This window comes from Cucurbita pepo, chromosome 5 (assembly GCF_057944985.1).
Source record: "Cucurbita pepo subsp. pepo isolate OVF chromosome 5, ASM5794498v1, whole genome shotgun sequence".
Lineage (NCBI taxonomy): Eukaryota > Viridiplantae > Streptophyta > Magnoliopsida > Cucurbitales > Cucurbitaceae > Cucurbita > Cucurbita pepo.
Genome location: NC_141802.1, coordinates 14,977,783 through 14,997,579, shown reverse-complemented (window position 1 = coordinate 14,997,579; position 19,797 = coordinate 14,977,783). Strand labels below are relative to the sequence as shown.

General features: G+C 36.5%; 5 protein-coding genes across 10 annotated transcripts; 2 read left to right on the top strand and 3 right to left on the bottom strand.

The window, feature by feature from the left end:
• Positions 1 to 1,244: 1,244 nt before the first annotated feature.
• Positions 1,245 to 3,105, bottom strand: LOC111796140 (large ribosomal subunit protein uL16). Its single transcript, XM_023678849.2, has 4 exons — positions 2,974 to 3,105; positions 2,311 to 2,812; positions 2,063 to 2,144; positions 1,245 to 1,468 (listed from the first exon to the last, which is right to left on the bottom strand). The coding sequence occupies exons 1-4, from the start codon at positions 2,981 to 2,983 to the stop codon at positions 1,400 to 1,402; spliced, it is 663 nt and encodes a 220-aa protein (XP_023534617.1). The 5' UTR covers positions 2,984 to 3,105; the 3' UTR covers positions 1,245 to 1,399.
• An 878-nt stretch (positions 3,106 to 3,983) lies between these two features.
• Positions 3,984 to 8,005, top strand: LOC111796257 (glutathione S-transferase zeta class). Its single transcript, XM_023679019.2, has 10 exons — positions 3,984 to 4,140; positions 4,247 to 4,337; positions 4,500 to 4,556; positions 4,738 to 4,823; positions 4,912 to 4,983; positions 5,263 to 5,316; positions 5,497 to 5,572; positions 6,178 to 6,239; positions 6,776 to 6,835; positions 7,724 to 8,005. The coding sequence occupies exons 1-10, from the start codon at positions 4,138 to 4,140 to the stop codon at positions 7,829 to 7,831; spliced, it is 669 nt and encodes a 222-aa protein (XP_023534787.2). The 5' UTR covers positions 3,984 to 4,137; the 3' UTR covers positions 7,832 to 8,005.
• Positions 8,006 to 9,424: 1,419 nt separating this feature from the next.
• LOC111796195 (uncharacterized) lies at positions 9,425 to 12,518 on the top strand. 4 transcript variants are annotated; one of them, XM_087123640.1, is made up of 4 exons: positions 9,425 to 9,601; positions 9,883 to 10,933; positions 11,129 to 11,214; positions 11,863 to 12,518. In XM_087123640.1, the coding sequence occupies exon 2, from the start codon at positions 9,942 to 9,944 to the stop codon at positions 10,275 to 10,277; it is 336 nt and encodes a 111-aa protein (XP_086979766.1). In that variant the 5' UTR covers positions 9,425 to 9,601; positions 9,883 to 9,941; the 3' UTR covers positions 10,278 to 10,933; positions 11,129 to 11,214; positions 11,863 to 12,518. The 4 variants fall into 4 exon arrangements, with proteins under 4 accessions (XP_086979766.1, XP_023534704.1, XP_086979765.1 ...); XM_023678936.2 differs by having other exon boundaries at positions 11,860 to 12,518; XM_087123639.1 differs by having other exon boundaries at positions 11,113 to 11,214.
• On the bottom strand, positions 11,533 to 12,343 carry LOC111795084 (uncharacterized). The gene has a single exon (XM_023677324.2). The coding sequence runs from the start codon at positions 12,341 to 12,343 to the stop codon at positions 11,903 to 11,905; it is 441 nt and encodes a 146-aa protein (XP_023533092.2). The 3' UTR covers positions 11,533 to 11,902.
• A 1,089-nt stretch (positions 12,519 to 13,607) lies between the features above and the next one.
• Positions 13,608 to 19,797, bottom strand: LOC111795546 (kinase with adenine nucleotide alpha hydrolases-like domain-containing protein). Of its 3 annotated transcripts, XM_087124248.1 has the most exons (11): positions 19,497 to 19,797; positions 19,298 to 19,386; positions 18,959 to 19,208; positions 18,197 to 18,838; positions 17,859 to 18,107; positions 17,608 to 17,771; positions 17,448 to 17,524; positions 17,203 to 17,350; positions 16,924 to 17,073; positions 16,579 to 16,817; positions 13,608 to 15,782 (listed from the first exon to the last, which is right to left on the bottom strand). In XM_087124248.1, coding segments are annotated over exons 1-11 (2,172 nt in total). In that variant the 5' UTR covers positions 19,660 to 19,797; the 3' UTR covers positions 13,608 to 15,781. The 3 variants fall into 3 exon arrangements, with proteins under 3 accessions (XP_086980374.1, XP_023533803.2, XP_086980375.1); XM_023678035.2 differs by lacking the exon at positions 13,608 to 15,782 and having other exon boundaries at positions 16,155 to 16,817; positions 19,497 to 19,795; XM_087124249.1 differs by lacking the exon at positions 13,608 to 15,782 and having other exon boundaries at positions 16,155 to 16,817; positions 19,298 to 19,380; positions 19,497 to 19,795.

Sequence of the window (19,797 nt, the reverse complement as noted above, 5' to 3'; positions counted from 1 at the left end):
TACCTTTGATTAGAGCTTAAGCAAACCTTCCTCCCTTGACCCTAAACTTTATTCCACGTGTTCTTTGTTTAGGACTAAATTTAAGTGTTCTAGGGCTAACTTGTTCGTCATACATAAGCCAATCTTTAATTTGTAATTTGAGTTAAGCCAATCTTTAATTTGTAATTTGAGTTAGAACGAATAAAGAACTTTGAATGAAATTTGAAAGAGTGTTCTTTCCTTTGTTGAGATTCAATGAACACTCCTAGTTTTTGGTACAAAATGTTGGTACAAAATGTCACTAGACGTACATAGTCCATCCCCGATTTTCAATAATAGCTAAGTCAAGGTCCCAAGGCTCCAAGTCAACCCGCACTTTTTAGAAGAATCCTACACCCATAGTCATACGATCGAGCAGCCCTTCCCATTAGGCTTGTTGTCTAAAAACTTGTTGAAATACTACAATGAAAGGAAGATAGGAGTTTGACCAAATAGGATCATCTAATTCTTATGGAACCTATCACTAAGAGTGATTTCATCCGACCAATCAAGTGAGTGAAAAGTGTGAGATCACCTAAGAGGAGTTAGGAAAAGAACAGGTTCCTCATTTTGCAATTCATGAATTGATAGCAAACTTATAAACAAGCAGATTGGATTAATCACCAACTTGTACATATTTCGCAACTGTGGGTGAGGAACTAGTTCTAGCAACTTGATTGATCATTTAAAGGTAGCAGTCCATGGCCTTTTCTTTCAATCTTTATCTTGTTTGTGAGTGATTCTTGTCTTATGTGCGCGCATAGGAGTCAAGTAATATAAGCCAAAGGTGTCCAGGGAAACCATTCTACGGGAATTCGCATAATATCCACGACCATAACAAACGTCCCACTAAGACTACACCAATGCCTTACATGAAACAAGCTATCCATGTCCCCAGGAACAAGATTTTCTCATAATGAAAAGAAAGAAGAATCAAACTATAAGAACATGCAAGGAGAAACAAGCAGGAATGGTTATTTAGCTACCATCATATTATCATTCATACGAAGTAAAGAAAGAACAATAGAATCTTAAAAAATTGGCAATTCTACAAGCTTCTGCAAAAAAAAAAAAAAATAAACACACGTAGAAATTTTTTGTAAACGACCTAGTTCTAGGCAAGAATTTCTCATCAGTTGCCTTGAAACCTCATTTACTGTTATCTCCAACGTTCTCTTAAACAACTAGGTATTAAATCAAAACTGTCAGAATTGCAAGCTAATACAGAGAGAAGAAATAAGTTTCATTTAAAATATCAAAAAGTAATAAACCAAGGCAAGCAGAAACTCCCTCATTTCACAATGTTCAAACAGACTTAATGGTAATAATGTGAACATAAATTCCATATAAATTTAAAACTGACAAAATCGACTAGCTTAGCTTAGGCAGCTTCAGATAGAAAAGCTCTTCCAGGCTGACGGTTTGCTAGAGGGCCATGGCATCCAAGAAGCTGCACAGTCCGATTGCAACCCCACGGGTTAACAAATATAAAGAAAAACAATACCATGCAACTCCAAACAAACGATAGAAATAAGAAACATATTTTGGCCACATATTGTTGTGCTTCCAAGTATGAAGACCCAAGAAATATATAAGCTTATGCTACAAAAATATAATTCTATGACACAAATCCCAACCTAGAAGCCATTCATATCATCTAGTGAATAACTTTGTTGTATGTCTTAGAGACGTGCCCTACGTTTCTATAGATTCAATGGACCTTGTATTGGATGCTGAGTACTAGTCAACCCAAGCATAACTTAGAGAAGACTATTACCATCCTAGAGGTCAACGATTCAATCCCCTACTTTACAATTGATGAACTCAAAAAATAAATGAATGAATAAATACTTCGCGCTAAATTGTTTTAGTTTAATGCAACGAAATTTATTTTGAAGGAAAGAAAAGGTAGCCTCTCCAAACTACCATTAGATTCATTCTCCTATATCGCGCTTTTATAAAAAAACAAACAGAAAAAAGCTCAATCCATTTCCAACAATAAGAACAGGAAAGCAATGATATAGTTGTCCACAATGTCGCTTACCTTGGCATTAACACCATCGGGCATAATCTTGTTCTCTGACTTGAACTTTAGATAATCAGCTCGGCTGAACTTAGTGAATCCCCTGAGAAAAAAAAAAACAGTTTGGAACAATCAACATTCAATCAAATAAAATACTCTAAAATGTTCCCATCAGATCCCAGGCAAAGAACTACGATTTTGAAAAGTGCACACATAAAATTCAAGGCTAAGCAAACTGAAACTACATTAAACCCAGTTAAGGGGCATACCACTTCCTGCTAACAATGATCTTCTGACGACCCGGGAACTTGAACTTAGCACGGCGAAGGGCCTCCTGAGCATGTTGGCTGTTGTTGTCCTTGCAACGAACAGAAAGAAGAACCTGACCAATGTCGACTCTAGCGCAAGTTCCTTGGGGCTTACCGAACGCACCTCTCATTCCAGTTTGGAGCCTATCAGCCCCAGCACATGAAAGCATCTTGTTAATTCGCAGAACATGGAAAGGATGCACCCTAACCCTCAAATGAAACGCATCCTTCCCAGCGAATTTCGACATATACTTATTGCAGGCAATACGAGCTGCTTCCAAAGCCTCACTGGATACATTTTCTTTCTCCCAACTCACAAGATGAACACAGAAGGGGAATTCATCAACACCTTTCTTCTTCATTCCAACATCATAAATCCTGATCTTGGGATCGGGGACACCACGACAAAATCGCGATTTTGGGTAGGGCTTATTCTTAATTTGGCGATAACATCTAGCAGGTCCTAGAAAATCAAATGCAAAAAAAAATGAAAACCAATCATCAATCAATCGGCATTTGCAGATAACAAAGCTTTATCACCAAAGATATATCCAAACATTAAGGATGAAAAATGTTCATTAGACAAGTAAAGGGAATGGAAGAAGGCAGAGGAAAAACAAATACTTCTCCCCATGGCGTTCGTCCCCTCTTCCCTCTGCTGCTGCGAACACGAACTTCGACCTGCTAGGTCGAAAATTAGGGTTTTTAGATTCTTTTAAAAGAAAGATGAACAAGAAAACTTTTGTAGAGGCCCAGTTTGTAGAGGCCCAATATTTACGGGCCGGTAAAGGCCCAAATGCAAATAATATAAATAATGGGAGAAGGGACAAGTAAGTGCCGTCTCGGGTCGCATCATTAATCTAGTAGATATCTACAGGTTTTCCTCAATCTAGTAGATATCTACAGGTTTTCCTCTGTGCTCTAGAAAATTCCTCGATTTTAGTCGTCCATCGTGAGTCATTACCTATGTAGTCCCGAGTCACCTATCAGGGCTGGTTTACAAAACTACGACTCCGCCTTGTCCCATTTTCACATTTAATAGGAACACTCCCTTGCGATGTCTAACCATGTAGTCCCTAATCTCTTCCAAGTCTGATTTAAGGAGTCGTGGCGTCACCCTTAACCCATTCCTACATTCAATAAACACGTAAACATATCTACTTGTGTGGTCCCTAGTCCCTTCTTAGGGGTTCTAGTGACATGGTTCACCCTACTATCAAGTCGATTGGACTTTCTTGGTCATATTTATCGTGGAAGTCTACTAGGTCATTTGGACGTCTAGGTGGTTTACTTGTCTCTCATTTCCAAGACGTTCGAGATTAACTCCTCATGGCTAATCCAACCTCAAATGGTTCATGTAGAGATATGTGAGTGGTCCTGTAATTGTTACCAATGATTTGATCTCAAATGGTTCATGTAGAGATATGTGAGTGGTCCTGTAATTGTTACAAATGATTTGATCAAATAGTTCAGGTAGAGATATGTAAGTGGGGTATCCTATATAATTAATTTGTATAAAATTAAACTACAAAATTTTTAATTTCTACTTCGTTAATTGGGAAGATTAATAATTGATGCGATTATAAATACAAACGATATTGGAACACAAGGATTAGCCATTTATTAAATAAAAATGTCACAAACATTTAAATAAGTTGCTTCCGTCAATAACTAGGCATTGGGATGAGATGTCAATCTCTATTCAAAGAATTAGAACTAGAAAGATATCTTCTCAATCAACACCTCATCCATCTCTGAGTCTTCGGACTCTCCATCGATCAAATCATCATGGTTGATCCTTACTTTCTCTCACCATCTACTGTTCATTCGATTTGATTTTGCTTTGTTTCGGTTTTGATTTCCTCAGCTAACTTGATTTCATCTTCTGTTTCTCAAGGCTGAAAATGTGGCGTCACCTCCGTTGAAGCTTTACTCGTCCTGGAGGAGCTCTTGTTCTCAACGTGTTCGAATTGCCCTAAACTTGAAAGGTCTTTCATCTTTTCTCCATTTTTCTTCTCTTTTCATCTCATGGTTTTAATTTCTGTCTGGTAATCGATTGTTCGCAGTTCGTTGTTTGAGATTGCTTTTTTTTTTTTTTTTTTTTTTCCTTCTTCTTTTGTTCTTCTTGTTGTTGTTGTTACTGTTTTCAGGGCTAAATTTTGAGTACAAAGCCGTTAACCTACTGAAGGGAGAGCAATTCACTCCCGGTAATGATTATGCTATCTTTTCTTTATTTTGGATTTAAGTTTTTCTACGTTTACTCATTTGTTTCTGAGGAAGCTTGTATTCTTCTATCATCGTCTTCTGCTTTTTAATTTCATTCTCAAGGAAGTTGAAGCTGATTTTCTCCGTTTACTTTGTTTTTGTCCTTGTTTTCCTGATGTTTAGAGTATGAAAAACTCAATCCTATCGGTTATGTACCTACTCTCGTGGATGGGGATATCGTTATTGCCGACTCTTTTGCTATATTAATGGTTTGTTCTTTTCATTTCCAAATTATCTATGATAAGTTTTCAGTTGTGTAGCTGTAACTGATCGCTTGTATTTGTTTTAAACATACAGTATTTAGAGGAGAAGTATCCTCAGCATCCTCTGTTGCCAAGTGATCTGAGTAAAAGAGCTGTTAATTATCAGGTATGTTGCATTTGTTAATCATGTCTGGGGTTAATGTACATTTGGTACCTGCAAATGTGCAAGAAATGCGCCAAAATAACAAGGGAGGGACTAGTTTGTATGGGGGCTGGGGACTGATTTCTATTTGTGGAAATTGCAATTTTATAATAACAATGGAGGGAGCCTAATGATTCTTCCTTACTCATAGTATAACTGATGCAGGGTTGTGATCAAAACTGAGAACCATTTTACCCGTTGTTGTATGTAACATTAAAGTAACTTCTCTAAGTTTTTTCTCAGGCTGCAAACATTGTTTCTTCTAGCATACAGCCTCTTCAAAATCTAGTTGTTCTGGTGAGCACATGCATTCTCTTGGCATTTAGTTGATTTGATGCTCTTTTAATGTTTTTCCCCTCATTATGTTTTAATCTTATATGTATGATGTTTTCCATTCACTTGTTTGTTTCCTCCTTCTGCTTGGTATTTTTGAGTTTTTAATCTTATTTACTAATGAACTGTTTTCTCAATTTACAGAAGTACATTGAGGAAAAATCTGGTCCAGAGGAAAAACTTCATTGGGTTCAACGTGTCATTGAAAAAGGTTTTGCAGGTAAGCTTGAGTTGCGATGAAACATAAGAATTAAGAACTTATTTGGACAAGTAAGGTACAAAGGTTGAAAAACAAATGGTTGCTGATTAGTAACTGTTGATTCTGTCCTCATAATTGATAAGTAATCATTTATATACATCAATCTCTTTTATATAATCAGACCAGGTAAGGACATGGTGCATGATAAATTAGACAACTTAGACTGAATTTAGACGAGCTTACATTGTACCAGTTCAAAAAAATTTCCTACGGAAGACAAACTTAGCACATGGAATAGATGTAGGACATATGCAATGATTGTGTCCAGTCTTAATTTACATAACTGACGTCTAGTTGTGTTAATTGTCATCAGTCAGCTTCAATTAACCCTCCCTCAACTTGAGAAGGAAAAAGAAAATCTGCTAAAACCGCAGCTGCCTCATCTCTTAATTTGTACAATTTCTGAAAGAATTATTTTTTCTTCCATTGACGTGTGTTTCACTCAGTTTCAGCGCTTGAAAATCTACTAAAAGCTCATGCTCTCTCAAATCTTAATATGTATATAGCTGAATGAGTTATATATTTTTTACTATCATTAATTTTTTCTGCATTTCTATGTGTTTCAGCACTTGAAAAGCTGCTAAAAGCTCATGCTGGAAAATTTGCTACTGGAGATGAAATCTTTCTGGTTAGTTTAAGTTTGTGCTCAAGAGTTATCCATGATACAGGTGGTAGCAGTTTATAGAAATTCTAAGTGATTATCTCATCTGCATATCATCTTGCGGTTTGCCCTCAGGTCGAATGGTGGCCAAGATTTTTATTGTGGTCTATTGTGAAACTGTATTGATAGAACCCAACCTATTTTACAATTCAGGCAGCATTGCAATAATAAAATAGATTTCTTGGCGTGTTTGGTGAAAAATACTTGTGTTAAAAGTTAATATATTTTCGGAAGGGTGATGATTAGTAGTCTCTAAATGGAGTTCTCATTTGCAAACCTTTCTACAATTATTCTCTTTTAGACATTGGTGACAATTGGAGTGCATTTATGTAAGTTCTTAGGCGTCCTTCAATATGCCCTATCCTCCCTTTGGTGACTTCATTATTAATGAAAGTTGTTTTTTTCCCTAAAAAAACAATAGATTCTTAAGTTTACAGAACTATAGTATATATTGAACTTCATTTATGCATCTATTGAGATCAGTCATTTCTTATCATTTGCAGGCGGACGTGTTTTTGGCTCCTCAAATTCATGGCGCCATTAATAGATTCAGTGTTGACATGGTATTACTGGTTCTTAAAATTTCATGTACTGGTTTTAAAATAGAGCTTACTTGTCCCATCTCTCCGCATAGCTTTGTTAACGATGAAGTACTAATACACCTTGTATCACTCTGTTTTTCATTGGTTCAATATTTTTTAAGAGCACGTCTATTGGCCTTCAATTTGCACCTTCGTTAGCTGTCTTTCACATATTTATATTTTAAAACCTTATTAAGAAGAGAAAGGAGGAGAGCAGTCGGAACTAGGAAGTACTATATTACTATTATTTGAATTGGAGACTGATTAGCCTATCAGCCTATAGTATGGCTACTTCCCTGATTAACGAGGAAACAAAGATTGCTGTGCTAGGAATATTAAAGGGAATTATTAGATATATTATTAGGACTGTAAACAGGGCATAATTCTCATTGAATAAAAAGTTTTTAAGAGTGTTTGTAAATAGGATGAATTTTAAGTTTGGGTGCTATTAGTCCCTTAAGAACTAAACTTGTAATTTAACTTTTAAATACTGATATGGTAGGATTGTTGGGATGGGAAGAATTTGGAATGCCAGTTATTTTGGGAAAGTTTAAGCTTTTGAAATGCTTAGATGTTGAATTTTCTTTTATCATTTCAATTTCCATTGCAAAGTTCGGATCATATCATTCTTATTAATCATCTGTCTGTGGTGGAGTTTAAATTATTAGCAGATGACGATTTATTAATCTATTCGTATCGAAAGAGTACTCGAAAGGCTCTTCACGAACCGTTAGAAGCTAGTACTTTTAATGCACTTAGATTACTGTAGTCATGATTTGTATGTGATTGCCAATGTAGTGTCAATCATTTCTATCAATTCCTTTCTCTCTGCTCCAGCTGACCAGTTTTTATCTTGAACATTCTTTGCAGTCCAAATTTCCACTTTTATCCAGGTTGAATGATGAATACAATGCCACAGCAGCATTTCAAGATGCAGAGCCATCAAAGCAGCCTGATGCTCCTCAAAGCTCTAGCTAAATCAACGGTAAATTTCATGTGTTTGAAGTATGAATTTTAGAACACAAGTTTATGGATTGTGAATATCAATATGCTGCTTACATTTTCCATTTCTGGATCATGTTTTTTGTTATTTCCCCAAATTAGATTTAGATTTGATGATGTAGTAATAAAGAAACAATGTTGACTTTTTAAGATCATATGCAACTACTATACACACATTACACGCGTTTTACTTGAAAGTAAGAATGACAGATTTATTAATTAGTTCTCAGATTCATTGTTTTGAGAGTTTATTTGAAGTTAGGATTTTTGGTTTAAGTTTAATATTTTTAGATTTTTCTAAATGGAAGTTGATTTGGAGTTCAACAACTATTTCTTTCGTTTGGCATACACCTCGAAGATCAAGACTACTGCAACTTTGGTGTGTTTTTTGCTAGTAAAGACGGTCCTTAGGCTTGTTTACCGTCGAGCATCTATTCTATTATTGAAACTGACAATTTTGAATTGATCAACTAAGATCTAAGAGTGACTTGTCTAGCGTGGAGCATCTATTCTATTATTGAAACTGACAATTTCGAGATCTAAGAGTGACTTAAATAGGAGAATTGTTAGTACTTGCCAAATTGTGAAGCGAGTTAGAAATTTGTTAATGTTTTCTCTATGTTTTAATCCCTAAACAAAAAAAAATTGAAAAACATAGTGCTTAAGTTTAAAGAAATTCTTCCCTCAAGTTGTTCTTTTTGTTCGTTTATTTGTTTCGGTATATTTTAATCATGGGTCAAAACCATCCTTTAGTATCAAAGCTAGGATACTAAAACAAATGTCATAATCATACAAAGTCGTCGGAGTCGGATGATATATGACGATGATAAAGAGCGGAAAGAAAAGGAGTGTAACGCTACAGTAACCGTTTTTTCCCCAAGGCCTTTCACTAATTAGGTAAGTGACTTTATTTTTAAAACGCCATAATTTTAATTTGAAATTTGTGTGCTAAAAATGTTTATTGCATATGTGGAAAGTTTTTTAATATTAACTGTTAAATAAATTAAGAAGTATAAAACTTAATGCCTATTATTTATAATATAAATATTAATGAATAAAAATTAAATCAATAAATATATTGTTTTCCTTCCCTTTAAAAAGTGTTTTTATTAGATATAATAAAATAGAATTCAGATTGTTTACCAAAAAAAAGTCCTTTAAATTATTTCTATTAAAACGAAAATTTATATAAAATATATTTATTAATTTTAGATATTTTGAATACGTAACTAATTTATTAGATATTTCAAAAATAAAAAAGGTATAATCAACTCATGAATTTATTATTAATTTTAAAAAATACATACAATTATATATATATATATATATATATATATATATATATATATATATATATATTTATTTATTTATTTATTTATTTTAACTCTTAAAAAGAATTTTAATTTTTTAAAATATATATTCAAATTAAGTTACAATTTTAATTAAACATTTGAACCTAAATAAATAGATATTTTTTCTTAATAAATAAATATAAAAAACACTTATTGAAATCTAATATTGTAATTAAATCTATTTTCAAAATTCAAATTACTTCAATATTGGTTTGGTCTTCTAGTGTGCCCTAATTTTTTTCCTCTCTTAACTCTCTGTCGATCGGCTCTTCCTTCATTCAGCTCTCCCGAATTCGCCGGAGCCCTCCAACTGGCGACCGGCGACTGACCGCTGTTGCAGCTTGCAGCCTTGAACCCGCTGTCGTGCTCTCGACTACTTTCTTCTCCTCTTACGGTATTCTTTCTCTTTTCCTTACTTTTCAATTGATCAAATTAAAGTACGTCAACCTTCAACTGAAGTATCTACAATTTCATTTCTAGAATTCCCCGTTCATTAGCTCCTATTGATTTCTCCTTATACTCTGATCACTTCCAATTTCGGTAAAGATTTCAGATCTAGCTTAGCTTGTAACTTCAAACAGACATGCGGATAATTCTCTTTCTGAACTTTTGTTATGAACTTTAATTGTTTGGCTTTTGATTGTTATACTATGTTCCTTCTATTACAAATTTCAGATAACTGAACTACTAGTAAGATCTTCATTTTATTGATTGCTCGGGAATAGAGGGGGGCAATGGAAACTCAGAAAAAGGAAGAAGATAATTTAACTGCTCCTGCTAGTTCCTCTGGGTTTTTGGGTAAATTGGAAGAGAAGTATAAGGAACTCAAAGAGAATGCAGAAACATATCCTTATGTGTGGGGCTCATACATTGTTGTCTATGGTGGTTTTGCTCTTTGGACTGGCTATAGATGGAGAAAGCTTCGGAAGACCGAGGATCGAGTACGTGCGCTACAGGAGAAGCTTCGACAACGTTACGAAGCCGAACAGTCTGCCAAACAATCGGCCAATTCAGTGGCATCAGTTGAAAAAGTCTCACAATCTGTTAAACAGCCTCCTTCCAATCAGTAACCAGGTTTTGAACTAGTTTCATGTTGTTCCTCACCCCCACCCAGAAAATAAGCTATTGGTTGGATATATATATATATATATATCACATGGGCAATTGAGAAGAGTTCCAATGTGTGGAAATTTTGGAGAATAGTTTGATTTTTGATGCCTCTTTTTCTTCTGACTGGTAATTTTTGTTCAGGTAGAGCATTTTTTGAAATGTTGAACATGTGAGACTTCTTATAACTCAATTAGAGGGGCACTTTTGATATTGTTTTGTATGCTGGAAGAGATAATAAGTTCAAGATCACTTATGGAGCTCTGTTTTTTAGCTCCTTTCACAGGGGATTTCCCTTTATCCTTCTCATTCCATATTTTTCATCACATCAATGAAAAGCTTGTTGGCAAAACAGAGAGAGCTCTGTTCTAGTTAAAGATCAATTGTGCAATGTAAATTAAGGAGTCAGAAGAACAATTTACTTCTAACACATAATGACCTTTGTTGGAGGGAGTATTACTGTGTTCACAGGATTCGAGCTTTTGACCTCTTTGTCGAAGATACTATTACAAGAATTGGAAGATTTCCCGACCCGTTTTTGGTTGTGTTGAAATAAAGTGGTATGCTAGCTACTGCACATCGTTTCCCATCGACGTGCTTCAACACAAGGAACCTTTAGGTAAGACTGATTGTAATTTGAGAGTTTAGGCACTTTTACTTCTCATTATGACAATTTCAAATCTCTAACTACCAGTTCTTCAGTTTGCCTCTGAAGTTGCTTTATTTCCTTTGCTCCCTGTTTTTATTTTGTTGTCAAAGTGATTTTGTGATCGAATTCTTCATTCAACTTTTTCTTAGTTCGACATTTGCACAGGTGGGGATCTAACCATTGGTCGTTCAAGTGGTAATTGGCGGCTTATCCGATAGATTTGGTCGTTTTTCTGTGACCAATTGTTTGAGGTAACTCGATTATGCATATTAGATTTTGGTCGTTTTTCTTTGACCAATTGTTTGAGGTAACTCGATTATGCATATTAGATTTTGGTCGTTTTTCTTTGACCAATTGTTTGAGGTAACTCGATTATGCATATCTCCTGATATTTAATTGGGTTCACTTTTGATTCGACTAGAAAATTACTGAACTTATACTAAAAAAGAGAAATGTTTTGATGCCTAAAGGTCATAATTAAAAGTAGAAACAACTATCTGGGTTAGAAAATATGCATTCACTATAAATTAAGATGTAAAAATTCCAACTATTACAGGGAGTTCAAGACATCAAATTAAAATCATTGAAGAGCTATCTATATCCTATCCTGCCATGGACGAAAAGACACTTTTCGACCATCATTGATGCTCGATCGAGGATGTATCTTGTTTAACTAATGACAGAATTAAGATTCAGATCGACATACATGAACAGCATGACTATCATATATACACACTCATGAAACATGAACAAAGATCAATTTTTAGTTTTTCTTTCCCTGGTTTTGCTAATATGTGCTAATGTGTTCGTGTTGTGTTTTCTATTTCAAGCAAAGTCAAATTCTATAAGACATTCATTCAACTTTCCTGATTCATGGTCTAATTCTTCCTCCATAGTAGCCAAGCTTGCAATGGAGCTCAATTTTTGGAATGCCTAGCTTTACGACCCCATTGTTATGGCTAATGGCTTTTCACTTTCACGAGACGCTCCCGAGCCGTTCGACGATGAATTGCTTTGCCTTTGATTGTCGTCCTCCTTATTAGCCTGACACCCTGCATCACTTTGAGGGGATTCATTATGAGTATTATTATCAGCATTTTCGTTATTTGTTGCCGCTGCATCTTCGTTCACAACTAAGCCAAGAGAGACTCTAAAACCACATGCACGTGAGATGATTCTATACAAGAAAGTTAAGAACCAAAAGAACCAAGGGAGGCAGACCAATGACAAGCCTGCGACCGGTAGCCACGCGGTGTTTTCGGTCTCAGGTAGGGTAATATACATCAAAAGACATCCACCACCGCTGAGAACAGAGAAGAAGAGAATGAAAGTAACGATCCATATTAATACACGTCCAACTGATGGATCGACCAAAGACATTTGGTTTTAGACCTCTCAATGGATCAAAAGAGGGATGAAAACTTCAAAGCCTGAGTTAGAAAGATGATCTTCTTCGTGTGACCATCTTCCATCTTCCTCATTTAGACACGTTATGAATCAAAAGCTCGTGATAGAGTTGAACCGAAGGCGATCGAGATTGTTTTGTGATCAATCGTGAACGGAAAAAGTTTGAAGAAGTGAGAGGGTGGATGATCATGAGGGGTCTTGCACGTAAAGGATTGGTTTGAAAACTTTGTGGAGAGATCCTCATGAGGTTCGGTTTGGAGGAACAATATCTACAAAAATTTTGGTCATGTTTTTTTCTAATGGTGTTACGCAATTTCAGCTCTCTCAAAATTAGCCAATTTTTTTCTTTTTCTTTTTTAATTTTTTTTTTTTAATTTTTATAAATTAAATTACTTCAAAATTTTCTTTATAATATACCAATCACGACTTTAATAATATACCTAACTTTAAATTCAAACGAACATCTAAAAAAAACCTAAAATGGTTATGACACAAACGAAGCGTTTACGATCGTGACTAAATGCGGAAGCTAACTATGATGAACTATCTCATGTCTTCCATAACAGACGCACGCGTAAACTTTATAGGGTTTCCGTTTCTTTATTTGAATAACAATGGATAAGTTGAGTATTTAAAACACCCTATAATTAACCCGCTTTTGGAGCTAGGAGATGAAAATATATACACAATGTCTATTACTATCTGACTCTGGGACCTAAAACCTAATTTCACTTTATTTTCAAGGTAAAATTGGATGTGCATTTATTTCATTATACATGGTCTATGTACATGGACACAAACCCATTAAGTGAGTATCGAACTTTCCTAGGTCTGATTATGGGCATGCGTACACTCGCACAACCAACCAAAAAAAAAAAAAAAAAAAAAAAAAATTGGACGCGTAGTAAAGAATCATAATTTTATGCGTACACATAATACACGACAATCTATGTTGAATTGAACACATAACATGCATGAGATCTCACAATGTAAGAGAAAATAGTTGTTCAGTAATATGGTACGGTAGCATGTATTTATGCATAATCATAACTCGTAACTTATGTGACTGACATTTATATGATATGTTATTTTGTTATACATGACGATGATTCTTAGAAATCTATGATTAATTATTATAGTGGCATATCTTAATTACATAACATCCAACAAACTCATCATGATGACACATGTTAGTTATAGGACATACGATTTATCCAACCAAACTCAAAGAGCAGGATAAACACGAACTTGAAATGTAATAACCTACTAGATCGAGTTGTAAATGCCAAACTGTAATGCACGAAACTGTAACGAATATTCTTACAACGAACAAGACATAGGCGTGACTTGCAGCAAACAAAATGCAACCACGACTTATAATGAACTGAATGCAGTATAAAATTAAATCAATCATGACTTGCCAGGGAAATATAGTGGCCGGTCCAAGATGAGAAAATTTAAGATAGGTAACTCCATCTTGGTCTCTGTAGTGTCAACATTCCTTGTTCTCTGATTAACTTCTCGAGGATACGAAAGCCCAGTTTCCGCTTTCTTTAGTGAATACCGCTACATGGGCTTCCCGCACCCATCTTCAAGTGAACGTCTGTCTGCTTTATTCCTCCCGCTCACCGCCCTTCCATGCTTCATGGGTGATTTTTCTTATATCATCCGACCTTCCCCTGTCTACTTTTGTTCATCTTCTTCGTAAGAAAATTTAATTCCGCAATTTCTTTTACTTCTCTCTTCTGCCGTGGAACATCATCATCTTGTTAAATACTCCTCCCTTTTTTCAACCTTCTTTTTAGGTCTGTCTCTAGGCTTCTTTGGTTGAGATGACAAGTTTGATATCCCATTTTTCTCACGCTCGGGTGACCTTTCTCTAGGTCTCCTTGGTTGAGATGATAAGTCCGATGAAATAAACTGACTTGTACGTTGCTTTTTGCTGATTTAAGTAGCCTATGGTTTCTTCTTGGCTCTGTTCTTTGGTTCCTTTTTCTCCCGACCCACCGATTTCTTCTTCCCTTTTTTGCTCCCAACGCCAATAGATACTTTTGGAAGATATTGATGGTCGTTTCAATAGTACTTTATACATGAGGTTTTGCAACTGTTTTACTTTTATCAACAAGGATCTGTTTCTGTCAAGTATCTTGTGGAATGAGCCGACTAACTCCACTCTACTACATTCTTGTGTCATTTGACTAAGGCTAATAATATTTCTCTTCAAACTTGAGATGTAATATATCTTGGTCAATAGACGTTGATCGTCGTTCTTACACTGGAGCAAGATGGATCATTTGTCTTGGATTGGTACAATTTATCCTTTTCAATGCTTCACGTTTCCAATTAACTTCTCATCAAGCTCCTTGAACTTTGCTCGATCTCCGATTATGTTGATCTCCATTTGGTCTTTTTTGTATACAAGGAGGTTCGCCATAACCTTCTCTTCATTGAGCCTCAATGGGTTGGGACATTTTTTTTTGGCCGAATCAATGCAGGCTCTTCATCATCTGTAATGTGAGGTTTACCTCCTCATCCCGCTCCTTGTTGCGGCACTCTACCGCATGTTGCCCATATTTTCCACAAACGTAGCACTTGATCATGCTCTTATCCTTCCAAGGGTTGACATTATCATGGGTTTGTGAAGTATCGTCACAATCTTCTTTGTTGCGATGTTCGTGGCCATGACCGCAACCACGCCCACGACCTCTACTTTAATTGTTGTGGCTATCATATCCTTTTGTACCTGAAAAGAGAGAATCAGCCCCATCTTTCCTTTTTGACTGTGCAAGTCATTCCTTGTGTGAGTAAGAGATGTTTCTTCTCCTCTCTGTGGTTGTAGCCACGAAGTCTCTACTCATGGACTTTAAAAAGACCAACAACCTCATCAACCACTATCTTATTGAGGTCATCAAACTACTTGATGGAGGTAACCATATGTATGAATCTCGGGAGAACAACTCAAAGAAACTTCTTGACGATAGAGATCTCCTCCAGTCTGTCGCCTATGGAATGGATGCCGCTAATGATTATCGTCAACTTCATAGCAAAGTCGTCTATTGACTCACCATCCTTCATGTGGATAGCTTCAAATTCACTCTTCAAGGTCTGCACCTTTGCTTCCTCGACACATTCCGTATCCACATGCATTATTTGCAGCATCTCCCACGCTACTTGAAAGATGACAGAAAGAGTCATCCTATCCTTACGCTTCTCAACGTCATTACCATGCTCGATAGCATCCCACACACATTGTGACGGTAAGTTAACACACATTTTTATCAACCATGTTGCATAATTACTCTTCGTGAGTAACAGATACTGAAGCATTACACTCTCCTTTTCGCTCTTTATCATTGTCATATCTCCCTCGGTGACTTTGTAAGGTGACCGCATTTGTTTTGGCATCCTAGCTCTAATATCAAAGGTTGGATAGGGCCCACAATCAGAATATGTTGAAACAAATAAATGAAGAAACAAGTCGAGGGGAGAGAGTCTTAAAACAAAAGAACCTTAAGCCCTATGCTTCTCAATTTTCTTTTGTGAATTAGAGTATACATCTAATGAGTACTTGCATAAAAGAAAGCACCAACAAATATTCATATATAGATAACTTACCAGACTTATAATTTATTTTAATTTTTCTTTTAAAGTAAATTGATAATTATTTTATTATCATTCTCATATTTGATTGAACTTAGAAAAAACGAATCATTGCATGTTCATCTAACATCAAATATCACGTGGAGGAGGAAAAATAGAAGAGGCCAACAATTGGACAACAGTATCCTCAACAAATGGGCTGCCTTTTTGGACTAAATAGCTAAATAGCAAATACAGCACATGAACTTTTCAAACTAGATCAGCAGAGCACAGTATTTCACAATAAATTCACAAATAAGCAGTAGATGTCTTTCACATCATCTCCTTTAATTCAATTTCAACGACTATGAACATTAAAAACAATGGCCTTTCAAAATATGGCATCCTTACCAAGTCAAGGAGGGGGCTTTCGGCTTTCTCCTTGGACAACCTCTCTACCAAGACTCAGATTCAGAAATCCCACCAAGAAAACAAAAAGAACGGTTTTCGGGGGCACATCGACACGGTAGTTTCTTGTACAAAGAACAGTGGAAGACGTTTATACTTATAATACCTAAACTTTGGCTGAAAATTCTATTGGATTTGTTTGATTGATACTAAACACTTACTAGTTGAAGCTTGAAGAGCGGCTGCATCTACCTTGCAAGTAGTCCTCTATGGAAATGCTTTGTATTCCACTGCTAACAGAAAGTAAGTCATCTTCCAAGCCAAGCAACGCTAGGTTAAGGTGTGATTGGATGTTAGTAGGTAGAGGTTCTTCGTCACTCGCATCGAATTCGTTTGATTCGTCGATTTGTTGTCTTGCCCATGTTGTTATTTCCTCATCACCTTGGAGAAGTTTCAATACCTGAAGTTTTGAATAAAACAAATGAAAGGGAGGAAGGGAAAACAACAACAACACTGATGACATTGACAAACAATGACAAGTAGAAGAGGCCAAAGAGGTTGCTTACCAGGCTGATTTGAGGGCGTTGTCTCGGTGCTCGTCTAATACAAAGGGTAGCAGCCAAAATCATTCGACCTATTTGATCGTGGTTGTAGTCACTGCCTAGGCTTGGATCTAGCAATTGTGAAACTTTGCCTTCCATCAGAATTGGCTTTGCCTGTATTACACATCCATCAGTTCCATAAACAAATTTGAGCGAAGTTCAGACAATCAAATTCATGGCAACTTGAACACATTGTCCCAACATATGGATGGTAGAGGTCATACCAAGAAAATTGAAACTTACCCACATTACGAGACTCTCCTCCCCCTTGGGACAATTGTCGCTGATTGGTTTTCTACCTGAAAGTAGCTCAAGGAGTACCACACCGAATGCATAGACATCGATTTTGTCGCTCACTTTGCCGTGCATGAAATACTCAGGAGCCAAATAACTATCATAAAGGAATTTGCAAGCATGCTCAAGACCACATCAAAAGCTCCAAGAAAATGAATCAAAACATAAAATAGGCAACAGTTACGTAGGCATACCCAAATGTTCCAGCTACATCAGTACAAGTGATTTGTAAGCACGACGATGCCCAACTAGCAAGGCCAAAATCCGAAAGCTGAACGGGTAAACATAACCTATAATCAGATAGAGGAACCCTTTGAAAGATAATATGTTTGAGAAAGTAACATATCACGAAACCTGCGGTTCGAAATTCTCCGAAAGAAGAATGTTAGAGGATTTCACATCCCTGTGTATCACAGCTTCTTCCCTGCAATTGTGTAGATAGTCAAGTGCCTCAGCAACACCAACAGCAACCTTAAACCTCTCTTGCCAACCAAATGAATTCACATCCTTCTTACAACCTTAAAGAAAACAACCAGTTGACAGTGAGAAAACACGGTTAACAGAAATCAAACAAGTGTTATTCAAACATAGACACAGTTCTTTACCATGAAGATTCTCTTCCATACTTCCTCTTGAAAGAAAATCATAGACCAAAACTAAATTATTGTCCTCCAAACAAAAACCCAATAAAGATATAATATTCTTATGAGTTGAAGTTGCAATGATCTCAACTTCCTGAACAAACTCCTTTAGAACAGTCTCAGATGGCTTCAAAATTTTGACAGCAATTTCCTTGCCATCGGGAAGACGCCCTCGGTAAACATAGCTACTCCCTCCTTTACCAACCATATTCTCTAAAAGACACAAACAGAAATATTTATTAGAGAAACATCCAGTCCAAGAAAACAAGGATGAACATATATCTTTAAAGATAGGTACATACCAGGCATAAAATTAGAAGTTGCCAACAAAAGTTCCTCATAAGTAAACAATCTGCAAGTGGACGAGTATTTATCCTTTAAATCCAATACCTCTTTAGGAAGGCTTTCCAAAACATGGCTGGACACATATGGCACAATTGCACCATTTTCCCCATCAATTGTGGAGCTCTGATCTTGATCAGAACTGTTTTGTTTCTGGTCTGGATAAACCAAGGCCGACGATGACTGGAAGTTTGGTATGTGTAATACACCTTGGAACATAGGAAACTTCTTTGATGATTTCTCTACATGCTGCTTGGATAAAAATATCCGACGCAGAAGTGACCAACTCGATTTCCATTGCAACGATCCTCGCTTGACAATGGAATTCGACTTCGAAATTTCTTGAGGCTTTTGAAATGGTACCAAAGCCAATGAATTCCAAACACCATTGTCCTGTAACTGGTCCACCAAATCAGTTGCGGAATCATTTCGTTCAAGCAAAGACAGAGCACTCTGAACAGAGTCCCTCTCCGTTTTATCATTACAACCAGAGTCAGATTTGTGTAAGCGGTGACCGTTGATGAAGTTTGCAGCCAACCCAACAGATTTTGATTCATTAATTTCTTCTACAATGGTCGCACAATTCTTATCCCCACCCTTGTCTGCTCAAATAGGCAAAAGAAAGAAGGGGAAATCATGAACTAAGCGCAAAACAAGAATTTACAGCCTAAAAGAAAAGGAAAAAGAAGATGATTAAAAAAAAAAAGTGAAATAATTCCAACCTCGAGACTGGTCTTTAATTGGGAAAGTCGCTAATCTCTGGAAAATAACTTTCCCATTATTGACGGCTAAAACGCTGAATCTGTTCGACAATTTTCTAGCGCAGTACTTCGCAACCGATACCGACGAACGGATTCTATGGTGAGTTTTAGAAGTACCGAGAATTAGCGAAGCCTCGCCGTAAGAATCAACTTCCCGTCTAATAATTTTCCGGACCGGCGAGCCTCGGCAGACCTTGAGCTTCAATTCAACCTAAAACAAACAACAATTCCGAACTAAAATTCTCATAACCAAAGAAAAAAAAAAAGAAAAAATCACTCTCGATTCACAATCATTTTAACCTGCTTCAGGTTGCAGAATCCGTCATAGGCGGACAATACAGAGTCAAACGACTTCACAAGAGAGAGCAAAGTCGAATTTCCCTCTGCAACTAAAACAAAACAAACAAGAAACCACCAAAAAGTCCACAGTCAGCAGAAGGCAAAAGAAAACCACCGAATCAAGCGCGATAAACGAGGTTAAAAAATAAAAAACAAATACCAACGGCAGAATCAAGAACATGAAGAGCAATGACACAATCTCCAGGCTGCGCAACTTTAACGAGCGCCCAAGTAAGCAGTTCCCGACTCTGAGAATCCATTTTAACCCCAACGACGACCACAGAGCCGCCATAGACGGCGGCAGGGTCACCGAGGAGCATCATCGGCGCCGCTTAGCAAGGGATATGGGGGGTTTCAGAGGGAGGGAAATAGTTCAGGCGCGAGAGAAGCCATTAGAGGATAAAAAGAGCAGAAGCATATGTAGTGGAAAAGGAAAGAAGCGAATCATGGGGAAGAGAATT